The sequence below is a fragment of the Maniola hyperantus genome, chromosome 22, assembly GCF_902806685.2.
Source record: "Maniola hyperantus chromosome 22, iAphHyp1.2, whole genome shotgun sequence".
NCBI lineage: Eukaryota > Metazoa > Arthropoda > Insecta > Lepidoptera > Nymphalidae > Maniola > Maniola hyperantus.
Window position 1 is genome coordinate 8,781,261 of NC_048557.2, and position 21,452 is coordinate 8,802,712.

Sequence of the window (21,452 nt, forward strand, 5' to 3'; positions counted from 1 at the left end):
TTAAGTATATTGCAAAATCAATATTAATAAACTATTAGAGCTGGAAAATGTCAAGAGTTGCCACAGTATCCGTTCACCTGTCTTGAAAGAAGAAATATCTATTGCGACGGCCAATTATTCCTTATGTCAAAGATTCTAATATACCGCCCGGTATTTATATACATTTAATGAGACCGGAATGCATAATGTATCTTTAATATTATCTAACAAACGATTTGGTTGGGCATTGACATAATTTATTATTTTTGTGGGGGCCACTAGCCTATCAAATTTTGGGGTATATATTACTACCGCGAAGGCGCGGGCGTAAGCCCGCGACTTCGTCCGCGTGGACTACACAAATTTCAAACCCCTATTTCACCTCCTTAGGGGTTGAATTTTCAAAAATCCTTTCTTAGCGGATGCCTACGTCATAATAGCTATCTGTATCCCAAATTTCAGCCCGATCCGTCCAGTAGTTTGAGCTGTGCGTTGATAGATCAGTCAGTCACCTTTTCATTTCATACATTTAGATGAAGACTAGCTTTTGCACGTGATTTCTTCCGTGACACATATTATCTACCTAGCCTAACCTTAGCCATACGTAATTCCGACCCATATTATAAATGTGAAAGTGTGTTTGTTTGTTGGTTTGTCCTTCAATCACGTCGCAACGGAACAATGGATCGGCGTGAATTTTTGCATGGATTTAGTTAAAGAATGGCTGATTTTTATCTCGGAAAACCAAACAATTCCCACGGGATTTGAAAAACGTAAATCTACGCGATCAAAGTAGTGGGCATCAGCTAGTATCTAATAAATTTTTCTTCGTTCACAGTTAACTTCTTAACGAGTAAGCAGATGGAAATGTCCTCTTGACGGAGCCGGGGCTACAAAGAAAGGTCAGTACCTATTATTTACTTATACTAGCGGCACGCTATGATGGCCGGTTTGACGTTTGTCCGCTCATGAAGTTCCGTATTAATTGATAACGACTTTGAAGGAAATAATTGTATTACTTTATTGACGATAGTGATGTGCAGAGATTCATAAATTTTATCGAATGTAGTTTTAGGTTTAGGACTCAAAATTTATTTATTAAATTGATTTCTTAAATGTATACAAGTGTAGAAAAATCAGTTTGCACCATTTAAGGGGTGAATGTACTTGTGAATATGAACAATTTTCACTATGTGGACAAACCTCTGAAATCGCAAAAAAATATCAATAAATTTTTAAAAATGGAATCTAATACGATCGTCACATAGGATCGCTGGCTAGCACAACTACTACCTCCGGCAAACTCGCGTCAATGCTCAATGCAAAACAAAGCAGTTTCGAATTGACGTTGCTTCGAAAAGTATAAACTGTCAGTGCAATGCGATTGTGATATAGTTTTGACCTGGCTTTGGATTTCAATATTGATACTGCATTACTGTTGACCCTTGCTCGTTAATTTGGACTCTGTTCAAGCCCTTTGTTGTGGATTTCGTCGATATGACCGAACGTACGCAGAGAACTGTTCTAAATAGTCAGACACGTGAGTTCCTAATACGCCTTCGTAACTATTTCGATCGTGAAGCTCAAAATGGAGGGCCAATTTTACCTATAACGTCAGTGGTTGAACGCGTAGCTGATGCGCTTAATATTGGACAACGAACTGTTAGACGGATAACTAAAAAAAAATATGGCGAGACTGGCACAGAAGAAAATAAACTTCACACACCAAAAAAGAGGAAAACGAGCAAAACCAGTCGTAGGCATCGATAGCTTTGATGCCGATGCTATCCGAAGACATGTTTACGGCTACTATTTACAGAAGGAGTATCCAACAAGAAAAAAGTTGGTGCATTCACTGAAGGAAGCTGGATTATTCTTCGGTGGGGAAAGTTCTTTAACGAAGATTTTGAAGACCATTGGATTTCGATACAAAAAATGTAACAAACGCAAAATATTGATGGAAAGATTTGATATAGCGATGGCAAGGTATACTTTTTTACGGCAAGTGAAAGAAATCAAAAATTGGCAAAATGTTGTGTTCTTGGATGAAACATGGCTTAATGCTAACCATACTGTAGGCCGTTCTTGGAACGATGACACAGCAGCATCTACTTCCAAAGTTCCTGTAGGAAAAGGATCGCGACTTATAATTTGTCACGCCGGAACCATCAACGGGTTTGTCGAAGGTTCTCTCATGGCTTTTGCGTCAAAAACCACTGGAGACTATCATGAAGACATGAATGGAGAAAAGTTTACTGAATGGTTTACCTCAATGTTGTGTAGCCTCCCTGAACCATCTATTATAATTATGGACAACGCCCCATACCACTCGATGCAAATTGACAAGCCACCTGCCCAATCCCAAAAGAAAGCTGATATCGTCGCATGGCTTCGTAAAAATGGCGTAGATGCAAACATGAATATGTTAAAAGCGGAATTAGTACGTCTTTTAAAAGAAAACAAACCAACCAAGATCCGATACGTCATTGACGAAATAGCATTAGAACATGGGCACAGAGTTATACGGTTACCGCCTTACCATTGTGAGTATAATGCGATTGAGTTGGTGTGGGCTCAAATTAAGGGATATGCTGCAAGACACAATACAGAACCCCCATTTACCACAAAAAAATGCTAAAATTATTAGAAGAAGCTTGTGAACATGTGACTAAAGGAGACTGGGAAAAGGTTGTGAATAGAACTGTTAAATTAATAAGGGAAGATTATGAAAGAGATGTGAAAATAGATAATATTATAGAAAACGAACATATAATTATTAATGTATGTGATGATAGCAGTGACGACAGTGAAAATAGTAGTATGGACGAATCTGATTAATTATGGCCTTTTGTGGCACCTTTTTCGGTATCTTTTGTATTCATATGTTTCTTGTGTGCATATAAAGTATGTATATTCATTTTCGTTCAAATATTCAGTTCGTTCAAATAAATTAAATAAACATATACATTTTTGTTTTATTAAACCTATTTAATCAGGTACAAAAACAAAACTTAATTGTTTTTTGTTCGAGAATAAATTGACATTCCACATCACTATTGTAATGTGTCAAACCGGCCATCATAGCGTGCCGCTAGTGTAGTTTACAACATCGCTAGGACCCGCCCCGGCTTTGCACGGGGTGCAATGTAGGTACTAATGTTGACACTGTGGTTATTTTGTTATATTTCAATAAGATAGCATTTTCGATAAAAGCTCTTAGTCAGCTTGATTTCTTCCGAAATCTTGAACAATTATCGTCATTTTTCAACAAATTAGCACAAAATAATATTAAACTATACCTACCTGTAAACCTTCCTCTTGAATCAATCTATCTATTAATGAAAATCGCATTAAAATCCGTTGCGTAGTTTAAAAGATCTACGCGTTCATACATACAGACAGAGCGGGAAGCGACTTAATTTTTAACCGACTTTAAAAAAAAGGAGGAGGTTCTCAATTCGTCGGAATCTTTTTTTTTAATACTATGTAGAGAAGAGAAGTAAGCACCGATTCAAGTATCACGAAAATTCAACGTAAATTTACAATCCGTATCAATACTTCCATACTAATATTATACATGCTAAAGTGCGTCTGTCTGTCTGCTAGCTTTTCACAGTCCAACAGTTAAACCGATTTTGAGGAAATTTGGTACAGAGTTAGCTTACAAGTTACATCCCGGGGAAGGACATAGGCTACGTTTAGATCCCGGAAAATCGAAGAGTTCCCACGGGATTCTTAATGGTCAGATTTGTTTGAAATTTGGTAAATTAGGTAGCTTACGTCCCGGAAATTGACATAGGCAACTTTTATCTCGGAAAAGCAAAGAGTTCCCATGGGATTTTTAAAAACCTCAATCCACGCGGACGAAGTAGCGGGCATCAGCTAGTTATTACCATAAAAATTAGCTTAGATAAAATTCATACTTTAACAAGATAAAACTAAAAACCCGACTCTGCACTTTATTAGCAAAACTTGTAGTTCACGATTTAGTCGCCACGCTCGCCGGAGCCACTAGAGCGCTTCTTGCGGCTTTTGCGGTCATGTGCGTGTCCTTAAAACCTAACTGCTGTGGAAACATGATACGTATGAAAGAGGATGAATGAAGAATGCCAATTAAGCAAATAGTCGGAACAATTATCCGCTAATTACATAATTTTGCGGCGGTCTCTTACAAATTGCATGCGGTACTCTCGCTTTGCGCAAAACCTGATGCTTTATTCAGTAGATACTAGATGATGTCCGCGACTTCGCCCGCGTGGATTTAGGTTTATCAGTTAACCCTCCATAATTATTTATTCATCTTGTACTGTTATGTAGCCGCAGGTCAACTACACATATTATTATAAATGCAAAAGTGTGTTTGTTGGTTTATTGGTTTGTTGGTTTATTGGTTCGTTGGTTTGTTGGTTTGTCCTTCAATAATGTCACAACGGAGCAACGGATCGACGTGATTTTTGCATGGGTAGATACAGATCTGGAGATTGACATAGGCTACTTTTTATCCCGGAAAATCAAAAAACGGGATTTTTGGAAAACCTAATTCCACGCGGATGAAGTCGCGGGCATCAGCTAGTTTTAAATAATGTTAACAGAGATAAGGTTAATTGTATTCCAATTACCGATTAAGTGTTGCAAGAGAACATCGCTTCGACTCCGAGCAAAAACCGAACATTCTTGATACCTTAACCTACAATCTGTAAAATAAACATCAATTGCGATGAAAAACTCTTTAATTTATTTACAAGCTATTTTAAAACTTATCAGAGGGGTATAAGATACAAATTAGAGTAATGAACACGACGTGTGCTGTTCGTACATTGCAACATCCTAGAAAGGATTTGCGTTCCAGGCGACCTGGTGTTTTCATATTAACTGGATTATCAAAATGCGAAAAAAATATAAAAAATCTATTACAAACCCGCGATTTCGGCTGCTTGGATTTGGGTTTTTAAAAATCCCCTGGGAACTCTTAGATTTTCCGTAATAAAAAGTAGCCTACGTCACTTTCCAGATCTTTAACCATGTAAAAAATCACGTTAAATCGTTGCTCCGTTGCAACGTGATTGAAAGACAAATTAACAAACCAATAAACGAACAAACAAACAAACAACAAATAAAAATCTTAGTTTTTCATTCAAAAATGTTTAAGTACTTGTAGATTAAAAATATTGTTAATTATTTTCTTACTTCTTCTCTTAGTAATTAGTTCTGACCCATATTTTTTGATTTTTTTCAATATAACACCGAATCACTTTTAGAAAAATGTTTTTTTCTCTGTGAGGTATCGTGAACTCACTTGGCTCTGCGATGGACGATTAGATATTAGTAGAACGACCTAAGAATGATCGAGTAGTCAAGCGAAGGATTGTCAAGTCTTTAAATACCTTCTATTCGAGTCCATTGAGTATGAAAGCTACCTCGCACGTGAAGTAATTATGAGTAGGTAGATTGTTCCCCAATTACCCGCAACTCCACCCTGTTATAGGATAACTATCGCCTTGACCTTTCAATCGAAACCGCTACATTACGTGGTACCACCTTACTGTCGGTATCTAGAACAGTGTATTGAAGTAATGACTTTTTCAATATATTTGATCTAAAAGTGGCTCCTATTTCATCGTTGTTAAAACTTTAAATGGACTGCTCATACTGAGCATGCAAAAATTTTAGTTCTCCTCGTAACCGTTAGAGGCACTCTACACCATTTTTAAGGGCATTTTACACATGTCTAGGGGCACTCTACGCAATTTTTAGGGCCACTCTACCCCGCAACATTGTATAGATTGCCCCACAAAGTTTTGTCAAGGGGCAATCTATACAATGTTTAGGGCTACTATACTATAAGTATTTAATATGTTTTGTTCGGAACTCTACATAGTTTCAGAAGCACTATACACAATTTTAAGGGGCAACCATCACAGTTTTTAGGAGCACTTAATTCAAAACTCGATACATTTTAATCCTAAAAAATATTTTGTGATGCCACTCTACACAATGTTTTAGAGGCATTCTACACCTAGAGACACTACTCTGAATTTAGCAATTAAATCTATTTCAAATTAACACTGTAATTACGTCCACATTCTTTTCGCAGTTACTATAACACACCATATTCACCCTAATATGTTAATATACAGAGGGTTTCAGGAGAAATTTCGTGGAAAACGAATCGATAGCCGCCACACGCGACCTGCAATGCCGTATACGCTATCAGAAAAAAACTAAATAATACAAAACAGCCAGACAACATTATGGTACCTAATACTGGGTAGTCACGAAACGCTGATAAAAACTACACTGCCTGGATTTACATGAGATTATTGTCATTATTCACTAGCTCAGGATCGCGACTTAGTCCGCGTGGATTTAGGTATTTAAAAATTCCGCGGAAACTCTTGGATTTTCCGGAATAAAAAGTAGTCTATGTCACTCTGCAGGTTTATAACTGTATCTATGCAAAAAATTACGTTGGTCTGGTACTAAGCTTCCGCTGTCTGTCTGTCCGTCCGTGGGTCTTTTTATTTCGGAAATCCTAGTGCGAACTTCCCACGGGTTTATAACAACTAACTTTTTCACCGCCTGGGTGTCTGATGCACTTCGACCGTCCGTTCAATAGTTCCAGAGATATCCCCTTTGCCTTCAAACAATCTTACAAACTTTACCTCTTTATAATATTAGTATAGGTAGGTATAGGTAAGGATGAGATTTATATTCTTTTCCAGCGAAGCTGCGGGCGATTGCTACCCAGTAGGTAGGTATACCTACTATAAATAGCCATATAACATATATGATATAACAATAATATATAACAAGAGCATATTATAAGGTTTTTCATATTACCTGCACACAAAATCGCGGACATCGTTTAGTTTATCAAACAAAAAAAACAAACTCTTTTACATATAAAAAAAACCTACTAAACAGCGGATCGCGTGCTAAAAATCACGGAAAGCATATACATAAAAGTGTCCACCTTCCCCTGTCGGATAGGTTAACACCCCTTTCCCTTTAGGTGTATCGGGTGACCCATATCTGGCCATTTGATCCCCTTAAACTATGTAGGTCATTCTATATTTGTCACACTACGATCGAAGTTTTTTTAGTAAGTTATATTTTGACTTCTTTTTAATAATTTTCGCGTTACTAACGCATATACAAGGTTTTGGATGAAAATAAATTCGTGTAATTTTGGGGGGGGGGGGGACAGGGAAGAATGCTTTTTTGTTCCTGGTGGACTCAAAAGTCACGTAATCAAGACAATGTGCGGAATGAGGGTACAGAACAGGGGTGGGCCGACTATTATGCTAAGCACCTGCCTAAGCTTGGCGTGTCCGGTTATTGGGCATCTAGAGGTGGTGGTCTGTGTGTGACTCTTACTGTTAGAGCGTGATAGCTAAATGCATTTAAGCTTTTATTAGAACAACTCTGTGCCTTCAATGCCCTACGCGCCTATTCCCGGCGTGTCGTGACATCCAAACTAGGTCACTATGATCCCTCGCGACCCTTTGTTGTTTCACAACCACCGGAAATTATTTGGGTCAGTCTATTTTTGCCATTTTGATCGAGAGTTTAGTCGCCAATTTTATTAAGTCCATGGAGTTCAGGCTCATAATATGACTTAACTAGCTTTTTAAAAATCCCGTGGGAACTCTTTGATTTTCTGGGATAAAAAGTAGCCTATGTCCCTCTCTAGGTCTTAAACTATACCCACGCAAAAAATCACGTCGATCCGTTGCTCCGTTGCCACGTGATTGAAGGACAAACCAACAAACAAAACACTTTCACATTTATAATAGGGGCTGTGATTGTGTCAGTGCGTCATTTGTTAATATTTTATTACTTATTCAATTTTTTAAGCTCAAAATTATAAAACTACTAAAAGACACACATTTAGTGTGTCTTTTAGTTTTATAATTTTGAGCTTTTAATAAGGATAGGTACCTATATCCCATCCTACTAGGTTGACATAAGTACCTAAATAAAGTACTTGAGCTATTAGGTTGACATTGGACGGTACGTTTAATATTCGATGCTACACTAAACCAAACAATCAAATTAATCTTGTAAAAAGTTAAGTATCTACTTACTTAGATTAAACAAGCCAACAAACATAAACAAACTACTAAAAAAAGCTAACTAAAGCTCTACCGTCCAAACTTATCCAAACATGTTTGACATGTACCATACATTAACGGATTGCTTTACAAAAACCATAGTAGTTGCCATAGTAACCGGGGTAACAACACAATTATCAACACTCTAGTATCATTGAAAAATATACTTAATGCACGTAAAATATAAGGTTGCTTTTATATTTAGCCGTTTAGTTTAGCCTTGTCATGAATATAATAATTAAAATGTGAGTCCATTAGGAAAACATGTCGATAATTACTATTTTCAATGACAATGTTGGTATTAGAACGTTAGTGTGGATGTTTACATTAATATTTACGAGTTTTTATAGATTTGCTGATGAAAAATGCTGCATCACGTAGGTACCTTTGCATAAATAATAATTATGTTAAGTAAGCTGTACCTAATATTTTATTTTAGAGTTTTATCTGAAGTCCTATCCATCTATCGTTTTCTTTTGTCTGAGGATAAGGATATAAAAAAAACAGTTACTTATACGGAAATTTGCGGTTGACCATTTTGTGTAATGGCTGCAAAAAATATAAACGCATAATTTAGCGTCACTGAATTTTTTTCGTCAGTGTGAAAGACTGAACTTCTACGGGAAAAATGAGTTGCGGTATTTTTTACCGGATTATAGAGCAGTCTTTAATAGTTTTTTGTTATTTTTAGTCTTTATTTAGGTTAATAAACTTATCTTTAAATTCTTTTAATCTATCTGTTGGGAGTATTATGAAAGGGATAGCTTACATCCATAGTAATATAGTATTATAAATGCGAAAGTGTGTCTGTCTGTCTGCTAGGCTTTCATGGCCCATTCTTTCAACCGATTTTGACGAAATTTGGAACAGATATAGTTTGCATCCCAGGGAAGGACACAGGCTTTTTATCCGGGAAAATCAAAGAGTTCCCACGGGATTTTTAAAAACCTAAATCGACGCAGACGAAGTCGCAGGCATCATCTAGTTTAGAATACATTAAAGATCTATCATTTTGGTTTAAACTTTGAAATACGGAAGAATTAGCCACGATTTATCTACAGATTTTGCTATGTAAGAAAACTGGTTCGAAGCAGAAATGAAGAAAGAAATTAGAAGAGAAGAAGGCCGCTATGGGTCTTGGCACTGGGAGAATTCACAGGAGTTAAACAATCACCCGTGAATTTCCTGATGCCTTAGCCCATTATGGCTTATATCTACACAGAAGAAAGAATAAGAAGAAATCATTTAACGACAAAGAAGAAATGCCTGTAATTTTGAAGATAATTGAACGCGTTTGTAATTTTGTAATTATGTTCCCCATTTCTATCAACTATTTTCACCATCGCAGGATGGGGGGGGGGGGGAGTCCAAACCCTCCACCCCCCTTCTGTATTATGCAGATAAAGTAAAATTATTTTTAAATATTTACTACACAGTTTGTACCAATTTGTTTTTGTGGAATTTTACCTATTAAAATAGTTCTTAAAAATATGAAAACAGTTTTTGGGAAATCTCTTTAACCTCAACGTGCTTTAGCAATTACCTAAACACTATCAGCTTGTTCCATAATTATTATCTAAATATATAAAAAGAAAAGGTGACTGACTGACTGATTGACTGACTAAGCTATCAACGCACAGCTCAAACTACTGGACGGATCGGGCTGAAATTTGGCATGCAGATAGCTATTATGACGAATAGGCATCCGCTAAGGATTTTTTAAATTTAAGCCCTAAGGGGGTTCGAGGCATGTCAAAAATCAACCGACGTTGATGTCTAGCACTGATAATGAGGCGCGGGTAGAAGGGGGCGTGCTCCGAGCGCGTGCTGAACAGGGTTTGCTTATTAGCATGTACTCAGGTTACAACATACAACATAATCTACAGTTTATTTAGCAGCTTATTGCTGGCAAATGTGGAAACAGTTGCCATGAGCATGCTAACCATTAAGCTAGAATAAAAGCACGCTTTTTTGAAGCACGTCTGTCAGTACCTTTAGTCGTAAGTCATAGCATCGCTTGGAAAAGCTGATGTTATTTACTTAATTATAAGGAATTCCACGCCCATGAGTATCATTCACGTAAGCGCCATAATAGACGAAAGCTTCCCGTCTCATTGTTTTATCTTAAATGCTGGAAGAAAATTATTCCCAACAAGAGCGGTACAAGTTTAGAGAGAAGGGCGGAAGTCAACGAAAGCTGAAGCGGTAATCTAAATATGTAAAAGGAAAAGGTGACCGACTGACTGATCTATCAACGTACAGCACAAGCATCTGGTCGGATCGGGCTGAAATTTGGCATGCAGATAGATTTTATGGCGTAAGAAAGGATTTTTGAAAATTCAACCCCTAAGGGGGTGAAATAGAGGGTTCGATGGAAACACACACAAGCACACACACACACTGTTGTAATTTTATTATTATATATAAGTACATTTATTCTAATTCTATTCTGTTAAAATAGTTTTCATTATAATTTTAAGTAATCTCTTGTGGCCTTCTGTTAAAACTAAATTAAGATTGAAATAATAATTATGTAATAACGCTGTTGATTACTTTCAAAAAAACAAAAAAAAAACAATGATTTCCGACGGGATTTTTGAATACCTAAATCCACACGTACGAAGTCGCGGGCATCAGCTAGTAGGTACTTTATAATTTTCTCTCGTCGTTTATAACTTGAAACTATACAAGCTATTATCATGACAGTTATCCGTGGTGTGGTTACGAACAATCGACCTCTGTAATCCATTTGTAATGTGCGATTACATTACAATACCGTACCGAAGCGTTTTCGTCTTATAAAGGCTTTCATTGTGCTTTCTTTATGTAATGGAGCTTAATAAGATCATTACCATATACATAGCTATTGTGTTGATTAATTCAAAAATCAATTTTCACAACAGTTTTCTCTCTCTGCGTCGTTTGAAGAGTTCCGTACCCGAAAGGCGAGTGATAAATGAATAATTTATATTAATAAACAATATAATGATTAACTATTGCAATCATATAGCGGTGATAGCAATGCAACCTTTTTTTTCCGTGGGGAAATCCTCGCGGATACCACCACGCCCGGGGAGGCACGGAGTTTATGTCGGACTCTTACCGACTTAAAACCTCACGAAGTTCCATCCCACCGCTAACCGACGGAGCACAAGGGACCGACAACGCCTCGTTACTCCGCCAGTGGATATCCGCCGCAGGAGACCTACCACTGGGGCACTACGTGCCCCCAAACACCGTTAGAGGCATGCCGGATCCACCGCACGCCAACCAACCCGAGGACCATGCTGTAAGCGACCGACCGCCCCGTGTCTGTCATCGACAGGTCCTCCCGAGAGCTAGGGCTCGCGGGGAGGGCAGTTCCTACCACCTTCCCCATCCTCAACATTTCCCTCGCCCATTTCCAAGCTGGACAGGCGAGAGACCGGTGGGGCAGCCAGTGATTGGATAGGTGATGAAACACTCATCACCAACCACTCATCACAGCCACACCCTCCGCTCCTGGGGCTATGCCCCATGGGTGCGTTTACTGCGCCCTCTGCTTGGGACACTCAGAGGGACGCGGGGACAACACCCCCTCCCTACCAGGTCAATTAGCCATGGCTAACAATATCCCATGAAGAAATTGTTAACCATATTACCAGGGTACACCGGCTCAAATGCTGCTCTCTCCCCCTGACGTTCCGAAAGGGACTTGCAACACTCAGGCTAACGGGGAGGTTACCCCATAGCAACCTAACGACTAGGCTATCACAGCTTGCTATTTAGAAAGGTACCTTGGGTAAAATAAAGATCTACAAAGTACAAAGTAGGATCCGATTGTTAAAAGTGCATTATCACTTACCATCAGGTGAGATCTGCCACCTAAATAAAAACAATTACAATGATCAATGCGTGACTTTCAAACAAAAACAAATGTCATTAACCCTTTGAATACGTAAGAACTTTTTGTCATCGAGTGTGTATGGGAGTCAAGAACAATGGATGGCACTGTAAAAACTGTACCTTACACTTGATGATAAGTGACGAACAACACGTTTCTAAATTGTAAAATAATTTGTGGTTTGAATGTGAATTGTTTCTTGTGCCAGAAATGTAATCATGATAAGGTTCGTTCACATAGAAATATTTAAATATTAAACTCTTTTCTTAGATAACAGAACTATAGCATAGGTAACGTATCTATTCGAAAGTACTTGTAAAAGTTTATTCGAATAAAAAAGATTTTTATTTATTTATTTATACTATCTAAGGGATAGCCTATAGGCAATTTTTTATAGCTGGTAGGCATGAACAAAGACAAACCATAAAAATAGTGTAATCTAACCTACGAACAATAATAATTATACTATCCATACTTGCTATCCATACTAACATTATAAATGCGATAGTCTGTCTGACTAACTATCTGTCTGTCATCCTTTTCGCAGCCCATCCATTTAAGGAAATCAAGGAATTCCCACGGAAAATTGAACAACCTAAGTCCACGCGGACGAAGTCGCGGGTATTATCAAGGATGAGAATATTTACTTCGAATCTCCTCCATGGTTTTTTTAATTCATAACAATGAATTTCTCTAAACCAGAGTATCTGTATCTTTTTCTAATTAATTGATTTTGAAATTTGCTAAAAAAATATAGAAAATAAATTTTGAATTAAAGACTCTAAATTTTAGTGCTACTTACTAAACAAAATAAAATCACGAGGTTTGCCAGTTCTAAATTAAGTTTGTCCGTCCTTTTCTATTACATACGTGAGAATTTTTTATTTTTTATTTTTTATTTGTACCAAAAACATTTACAGTAAAGAGAAAAAGAGAGTAAAAGTGGACAGGGAAGCACTTATCTCTATGAGAGATCTCTACCACCCTTGGCAGTGCGAGAGGTTGTAAAGGGAGTAGAGTAAGTACAAAAAGAAGATTGAAATGAAATATGTGAATACTATAGAATTTAGTTGCTATCAGAATCAGTACCAATATATCTACATAAAGTTATGTTTAAGTAATTAACAAGGCCTCTCCGTGGGTATGCGTCGAACTTTACGCTCCAAAAGAATCATCTCCAACATCAATAAAAAGAGTAACTCAACATTTTTCAACTTCAACTTGTTAATTAAATAACCCCATTCACTCGTTTTTAGGGCGAAGTGAAGGTTAAGTATCGATAAAAAATATCGATAACACGCTAAAATTGATTGCTTCATACAAACGATAATTTTAGGTTCTCGTCTCGGATGGAATCGATCGTTCTCGGAAAACAATTAAGCTGGTAATTTGGCCCGTGCCATAACAATATGGTTGCACAAAAATGTATAATTTGATCGACACCATTTTGTTTCTTGGAAGTTTATACCTACCTACCACCTAGTTCCCATTTAAACACGAAATTTATAGTTCAGAAGGCTAACAGGAAAACACCTATCTACCTGTTTTTAAATAAACTAATTTTTATACGTGGATTTATGTTTTTAAGAATCCCGTGGGAACTCTTTATTTTTCCGGGATAAAAAGAAGCCTATGTCCTTTCCGGGATGTAAGCTAACTGTCCAAATTTCATCATAATCGATTAAACTGTTGGGCCGTGAAAAGCTAGCAGACAGACAGACACACTTTCGCATTTATAATATTAGTATGGATTAGCTGATGCCCGCGACTTCGTTCGCATGGATTTAGGTTTTAAAAATCCCGTGGGAACTCTTTGATTTTCCGGGATAAAAAGTATCCTATTTCACTCTCCAGGTCTTTAACTATACACATGCAAAAAATCGCGTCGATCCGTTGCGAAGTGATTGAAGGACAAACCAACAAACAAACACACTTTCGCATGTATAATAATATGGGTAGGGATTAGAAGTAGCTGTAGCTTTTTGTTGAAACAAACAAAATGATCTATTTGGTTCAGTTTTTAAGTCAGAATCGACACCTTTGCCTCAATAGCTCAACCGCTAAAGGAGCGGACTGAAAACCGAAAGGTCCGACGGTTCAAACCCCGCCCGTTGCACTATTGTCGTTCCTACTCCTAGCACAAGCCTCATGCTTACTTGGAGAGGAAAGGAGAATATTAGTCTTAATATTAATATTGGGCATCAATAATTAATACTAGCTACTGGCATTTTCGTTGTTAAAATAAAATAATGTTTACTTTAGAGCTAGTTACTAGAATAAGCGGTATTTCTTTTGACGTACTTACGCATAAGTATTTTATTTACTAATAGCCGGATGTAAGCTGGCAACTGTATAAAGATTAAAAAACTACACAAGTTGTAAAAAAGTATGTAACCTTTGTTTACAAACTATTTTATTTCGTGCATGTTTCGTGTGAGTAACACATAGCTTCTTTCTTTGGTGAGCTAAATTTCTTTGCTTTAACCTATTACGGATTTGGCTATTGACAAAAATATTTATTTCACGTCAACTTGGAGCTCCTGACATAAGTATTCGTAATTTAGTATTTTATAAGTTTAATCTCATTGCATGATTTTTTATTTTAATATAGATACCTACATTCAAAACTGTTTAGGTCTATTTTAGTCAATGATTTTAGTAACCATTACCATCTCATGTTTGACATGCTACAAATTAAATAAAAACGTGTTAAAATGAATAACTAAACATCTCAGAGTCAAGTAGGTAGGTACACTTTGACCTTAGGTTTTGACTAATATTTCACACGTCAATCTAACTAATCAATTCTCGTTTGTGTGGGCAGAATTAGATTCGTTAATTGCTCAAGAAGGTTAAATTCGTACCGCTAAGTATTGATTATAAATTATGGATGGATTACTAAATTAATTGAGGTTCCTTAGTATTGCCTACGGGACTTATCCATATTAGGTAATACGTAACGTATAATAATCAGTTTTAGAAGGCGTATGACGTTTCAATACTTAACTCTGAAAAGGTGGAGGTGAACTTAGAGGTGCATCCATTTAGGGGCCAAATCTTATATATATTAAAACCATTTCATCATTTACCTATATTTTGTTCAATACAATAGTGTTGTTCATTTTGTGCAGCAGTGAGTCACGGGTAATTTCGCACGTCCTTGCGTGCTGGCATCGGCGAGTCGGCTCGTTGCCTATAATTAGGCTCCGAGCAAGGGCTACTGATAATTCACCTGTTAGGATATTTACTAGTGAAGCGACAGCGCGTTATATCGATATTTTTGACACGGTACACCTAAGTTTAACTGATACCCAAATTCAAGGAGCTAAAAGACTAAAGTTAAAGCCTCATAGACATTGCCTACAGTGTTATATCATATATTTTTGTGAACATATTAATTATTATAGTTTGTCGTCGCCCGGCTCTCGAGACGAGCTTCGAAGTTACATGCCAATCGAGCGCAGCGAGTAATGTCTTCACAAAAATGCATGGCACCACAGTTCACAACACCGAAGGCAATGACGCCTCTGAGGCTTAATTTTAGTTTGATGTAACATTGCGTTGCACAACACACCACAGTATTTACGTCTGCCCACTTAAAAAATGTAGTTAGGTTTTAATCGACGTCCATACTTATAAAAAACAAAAAGACAAATTAGCGACAAAAATACTTACTTTTTGTAGAGCTTCGTAGTTAATGATTCGGAATGTTTTTCCTATCGAAAATTTGAAAAAAATGATATTTTGCCTAGGTATATACTTATCGTTTGAAACTAGAAACATCAATAGGTTTATCGAGAAAGGAATATCGATAATAATTTAATTTAAACAGCGCTTCCCAACACTACAATAATAATTATTACCGTAGCTACCGTAGCTACCGTATAGCAATCTCCGTTGTATGAACACCGCATAAAAGGCCCAACTAGACAGTCTCTACTTTGTATCCTAACTACAGTGTATTACTATAACAATTAAATAATACTTTGTCATTCATCTGTACAATTAATAATTGCCTTGTAAATATTGTACATCATATTGCACATCATACTGTATCTTTATTTTTATAAAGTTTTATTTGATGTTTTAATTTAAACATAATATACTTATGTCTGTTGGGAGGCTTCGGTCGTGGCTAGTTACTATTCTACCGGCAAAGCCGTGCCGCCAAGCAATTAAGCGTTCCGGTACGATACGGTTTACTATACAAAAGGAATGTGGGTTTAGTAAAAAACTGTCATACTCCTTCCTATCAAAAGGCAAGGTTATTTGTTGGGCACAGTTGTCGTCTGTGCCCAACTAAAAAAGCTACAAAAAAGGTAAACTATGACTTGACTTGATAAAGACAAAAAATGTGTTTTTCTCTTTATCACTCTTCAGAGCTTTTCTATACACCTAGCTTGCTCTAACAAGGTATTATTATTTTGATGCCAATTAGTCTCCTCGATCCTTAGTCTGAGATAAGATCGCATTTTATCGATACCCCACCCCAACGGCCAACACTATAGCTACCGTATAGCAATCTCCGTAGCATGAACACTTCATAATAGGGCCCAACTGGACAGCTACCAATTTGTGTCCTAACTATAGTGTGCCACACACCTGGCCTGATTGTAGCTACGCCAGTCTTTTATTTTACTTTTTGGCCAGTCTTTTTAATTTGTTGAATGGATTTTGTTAAGTGTTCTTTACATTGTTTCCAACTTGGATACCTTACACTTACCTAGTCTGCCTCTGATATCCATGGGAATAATTATTATGAAAATTATTAATCTTAGATAACAATCTACTGTATAGATGAACTAGATATGCCCGCGACTTCGTCCGCGTAGATTTTTGTTTAGAAAATCCTGTGGAAAGTCTATGTCCTTTACCGAGATGCAAGCTATCTCTGTACCAAATTTCATTGAAATCGGTTAAACGGATGGGCCGTGAAAGCTAACAGACAGACGGACAGACAGACAGACACACTTTCGCATTCATAATATTAGTATATGGATTCGATCGGTGTAAGAAATTCAGGCAAAAAAACTTATTTTGACTTAAAATAGAGTAATTTGTACTGGAAAATATTTTTTATGTTGAAAAATTTAAAAATATTTGTAGTTTACGCATTGTGACGTCATTATTCGCTTTCCGTACAGCGTGACATTAATAATTAAATATGTTAAAAATAAATAAAAATCATGATTTTTTCAATTATTCCCTTTAATAAATTAATTCTAGCCCCATAAACTACCACCATACAAAAAATCATATCATTTTATTTACAGTATACGCGGCCGAAAGTAATGTACATCGGCCTTTAGAATGACATTTCGGCTTTGTAGAGCGTTGTTTCTGTCACTCATACCTATATACTATGACGTTATGTCGGTCTCAACGACAGAGCCAGTGCTCTACAAAGCTGTCTCCTTCTAAAGGTCGATGTACATTACTTTCGGCCGCGTACTGTACTACAGGCCTAGACCCAATACCTACCTAACAGTATCTAAATAGGTACCTAAGTACCTTACACATATTTCAAAGTATTCTCACAGGATGCAATACCTATTTAGTTACGTGACCACCGGCGTGAGCGTTTATCTGCACCATTTAGCGGTAAACGAGGCAAATTAGAAAACATGTATTTCATTTTAATGTATTTTATAAATTAATAGGTACCTACGTTCAACAGAGTTTGTATTTCCTTGGGATTTCCAGTTTTCATGTTGGAAGCAAGTTGTTAGTTGATACCTACTACCTATATTAAAATTCCGTGGGAACTCTTTGATTTTCCGGGAAAAAGTAGCCTGTGTGTTAATCTATCTCCATTCAAAATTTTAGCCAAATCCGTTAAGTAATTTTTGCGTGAAAGAGTAACAAACATACACACATACACACAAACTTTCGCCTTTATAATATTAGTGTTATAGAACTCTATAAAAATTCTGTTTAGATAGCAGCTACCTATTACTATATCTATCTAGTACCTACCTACTAAACTTTTCCTTCTCTAAATTGCTTACGAAACTCTTGCAATCCAAACTTCCCCATAAAGCGACCTAACCTAAAAACCGGGCTAAACTAAAATTGCACTAACTAAACTACCCAACTCGAGGCGTGCCTCAAATGTCAGAAGGGTGAACTGGGGGAGTAAAGGTCCCCCCATGGGGTGTAGAGGGTGCACAGGGTGACGGAAATGCCTAATGGTGCCGAGTCACGAATCCAGCACTCAAATTACTTAGGCGCCTATGTTAATGGCTGGCGGTGGATTTATAACAAACGGTTTATTTTACTCGCCTTATCGTTCTACTGTGATAAAAGGGTGGAGCTTTCTTTGTAGTCGTCAAGGCAATATTAATCGATGAACCTATAGAAATTCTTCTTCAGAGTAACCGACATAAGGCAATGGGCAATGGGCACATAGTTTGAAAAACTGATAGACGTTGGGGTTCCAAGGTGCTAGAATGGCTACCTCGCACCGGAAAGTGCAGCGTTGGAAGACCCTCCACTAGATGGACAGCCGACATCAAACGAGTCACAGGGTACCGCTGGATTCAAGCGGCGCAAGACTGTGGCGTGTGATAGTCCTTACAAGAGACCTATGTGCAGCAGTGGACGTCTATCGGTTGATAATGACGATATAAATTCTTAAGCACCATCCGGAACGACCAAGGCGACTGTGGAGCGGGAACCTCAACCGCACGCCTCCCACGATATTAATTGGCGCCATCCATGCACACGCAATTCGACCGCGTCTGCAGAATATACACACACATGTACCTACCAACCAATAGATGGGACCTAACATGCGCCCCACGAGAAAATTTTGTCTACGCATTTTCTCGTGTTATTCATAGAGATAACACGAGTAACTGGACGCTCCCGCATCCCGCGTTCGACGCACACATAGTGTGTTTATCTATGACGCACACGCTGGCGGTAGCTTTATAGGCCTCGCAGGTAGAGCATTGCGCGGCTAAATAAACCTTAAATGCTGATATCAGTACCATGTCAGTACCCTTATTATAATGGCGAAAGTGTGCTTGTTTGTTGGTTTATTGGTTTGTTGGTTTGCCCTTCAATCACGTCGCAACGGAGCAACGGATAGCCTAGTATGTAGGAGCATCAGTTCTCCCCTCCAATTTTAATATGGGTACCTTCAAGTCAAGAGTGAATAAGCATCTTTTGTTTCAACTTCCATGCAAGCGTGCTTGATCTTAGGCTGCATCATCACTTGCCACCATGTATGATTGCAGCCAAGCGCTAGTTTATAAATATAAACAAAACCTACACTAGAATCACACGAGTAGACTGTGCTAGAATTCCAAAACACCTTCAATTTCTAACTAAATAGGTAGTTATACTCAGCGATAGGTTGAGATGCCAATCAGGGTGTAAGGGCGGGGGGACGCCCCGCACACTCATACGTCACCCGCGCTCGCCCGCAACGGGTTGAGTGCGGGGTGTTACCGCTTCGATTGCTATCTCGACCTGTCGCGTATTATAGGTATAGTTGCATTGTTTAGAAAGTTCCCAGCTTTATCGTATGGTAATCGCCACCCCGTGCCAGGCAGCTAAGCCCCTAGTTCTACTTATGCAACCTATGTTGTTACGCGGTTGCCATGGTTTTGCGGGTAGTTACAAACATTACTAGGTAGAAATAGTCATTTAGGTATAGGGAATTGATTTTTAGGTTCTACCTTTTAGAAATGAGTTAGCTTAAACTAGGTGTTGGTATACGTAATACAGACTTACATAATAGGTTCTACATCTGAGATTATAGAGGAAGTACTGAGTATTGAGTTTGACTCTTGGTTGAGTTTATTCTTTATTTATTACTTACTAGCTGATAGCCGTGATTTCGTACGCGTGGATTTAGGCTTCTAAAACCCCGTGGGAACTCTTTGATTTTCAGGGATAAAGGGTACCTAGCCTATGTCACTTTCCAGGTCTTTAACTATACCCGTGCAAAAAATCGCATCGATCCGTTGCTACGTAGCGACGTGATTGAAGGACAAACCAACAAACCAAACACCCTTTCGCATTTTATAATATGGGTAGTGATTCGAGTCTTCGTAGGTAGGCGCTGAACCTCAGCTTTGCTTCATTCTGTAGCGCCTAAGATTAAGTATTATTATCTCTTGACTTTACAGTCGCATCGTGTTTTACGAATGGAATGTATCCAAACACAAATTTTCGTCAATATGGTCGTTTTTGCGAAAAAAGATTCAATATAAATGATAGATGGATGATAATCCATACAGAGAGAGGAATCTATTCCAGAAAATCAAAGTTCTCATGGGATTTTTAAAAATCTAAATTCATGCATCGCTTTAAATCAACAAATACCCTGACCCTGTAATTATACCCTGGATAAACACATAGGCTACTTTTTATCCCGTAAAATCAAACAGTTCCCGCGGGATTTTAATACTCTACAGGCTTCTACAACTTACCTTTTTCTGGTTCCAGGTGTCATGGAAGCGTCGTCGTCAGACTACAGCGACGAGGAGGTAGGCGTAATAGCACGAGGCCAGAAGCTCTGGGTCCGCGGTGTTCGACCTCATACTACTTGCGCTGACATTGTGAGGGCTCTGCAGGACGCTCCAGAAGGTAAAGTAGTCCAAAGCCGCATTCTAATCCAATCCTGTTTGTATCCACTGCTGGACATAGGCCTTTCCAAGAGCGCGCCACCAACCACGGTACTCCGTCTTCCTCACCCTTCTGCTCCCCACCACCTTCTTCTCGTCGTTCTTGATATAACGTTCGTTCATGATATGATAAAAGAGCGTGGATTTGACCTGCAGCTCGTTCCAGCAACGCACAAGACTGCAAATACTATTTTATACATGGCATAATTTTGTACCTATATCAAATATTTGAAAAGAGCAACCGCCGAGTTTCTTGCTGGTTCTTCTCGGCAGGAAAGGCATTCCGAACCAGTGGTAGATGAATCCGACTATTCGTAAGCACTTGTAAAAGTTTATACGAATAAAAAAGATTTTCATTTTCATTTTCATTTTCATAACGATATTGACAATTTGCTGTGTTGCACCCCCATTAAATACTTTAACCATACCACCATACTCAGCTGTTTTGTTCATTTAAATCATTCTTTAATGATAGGGAATTTAGAAAATTTAAAGTTCCTAAACTGTAAAACTACCTTCATAGCCTTAATAATTCTTAATATAGCTCCCCATACTTTAACTTACCGCTTTTAACAAATCATGTTCTTCCAGCCGGTGAAGCCAGCGACCCTGGAGAATGGGTGTTGGCAGAGAGATGGCGAGGAGTCGAACGACCATTACCCCCCGATGCGCCGGTCTTGCACGTTCTGGCTGCTTGGGGGGACGCTAGGCACGAGGTATGACTAGCTTTTTAACATTAGTCTAGTCGTTAAGGTGCTCGGACACCACGAGAAGACATGCAAGAGCCCGCAGGCACCACGTTTATCAATCCTAAAATGCTTGTGTGCCCAAATTGGGCCT

General features: G+C 38.1%; 1 protein-coding gene across 2 annotated transcripts in view; it reads left to right on the top strand.

Annotated features, from left to right (window-relative positions):
- Positions 1–21,452, top strand: part of LOC117992806 (ras association domain-containing protein 10-like) — a 238,002-nt gene that overhangs the window by 81,229 nt on the left and 135,321 nt on the right. For both annotated transcript variants that reach the window (XM_034980520.2, XM_069506257.1), the window contains 3 exons: positions 818–881; positions 20,434–20,574; positions 21,204–21,328. In XM_034980520.2, coding sequence (XP_034836411.1) covers positions 20,439–20,574; positions 21,204–21,328 — 261 coding nt within the window. In that variant the 5' untranslated portion in view covers positions 818–881; positions 20,434–20,438. The remainder of the gene's footprint in view (positions 1–817; positions 882–20,433; positions 20,575–21,203; positions 21,329–21,452) is intronic.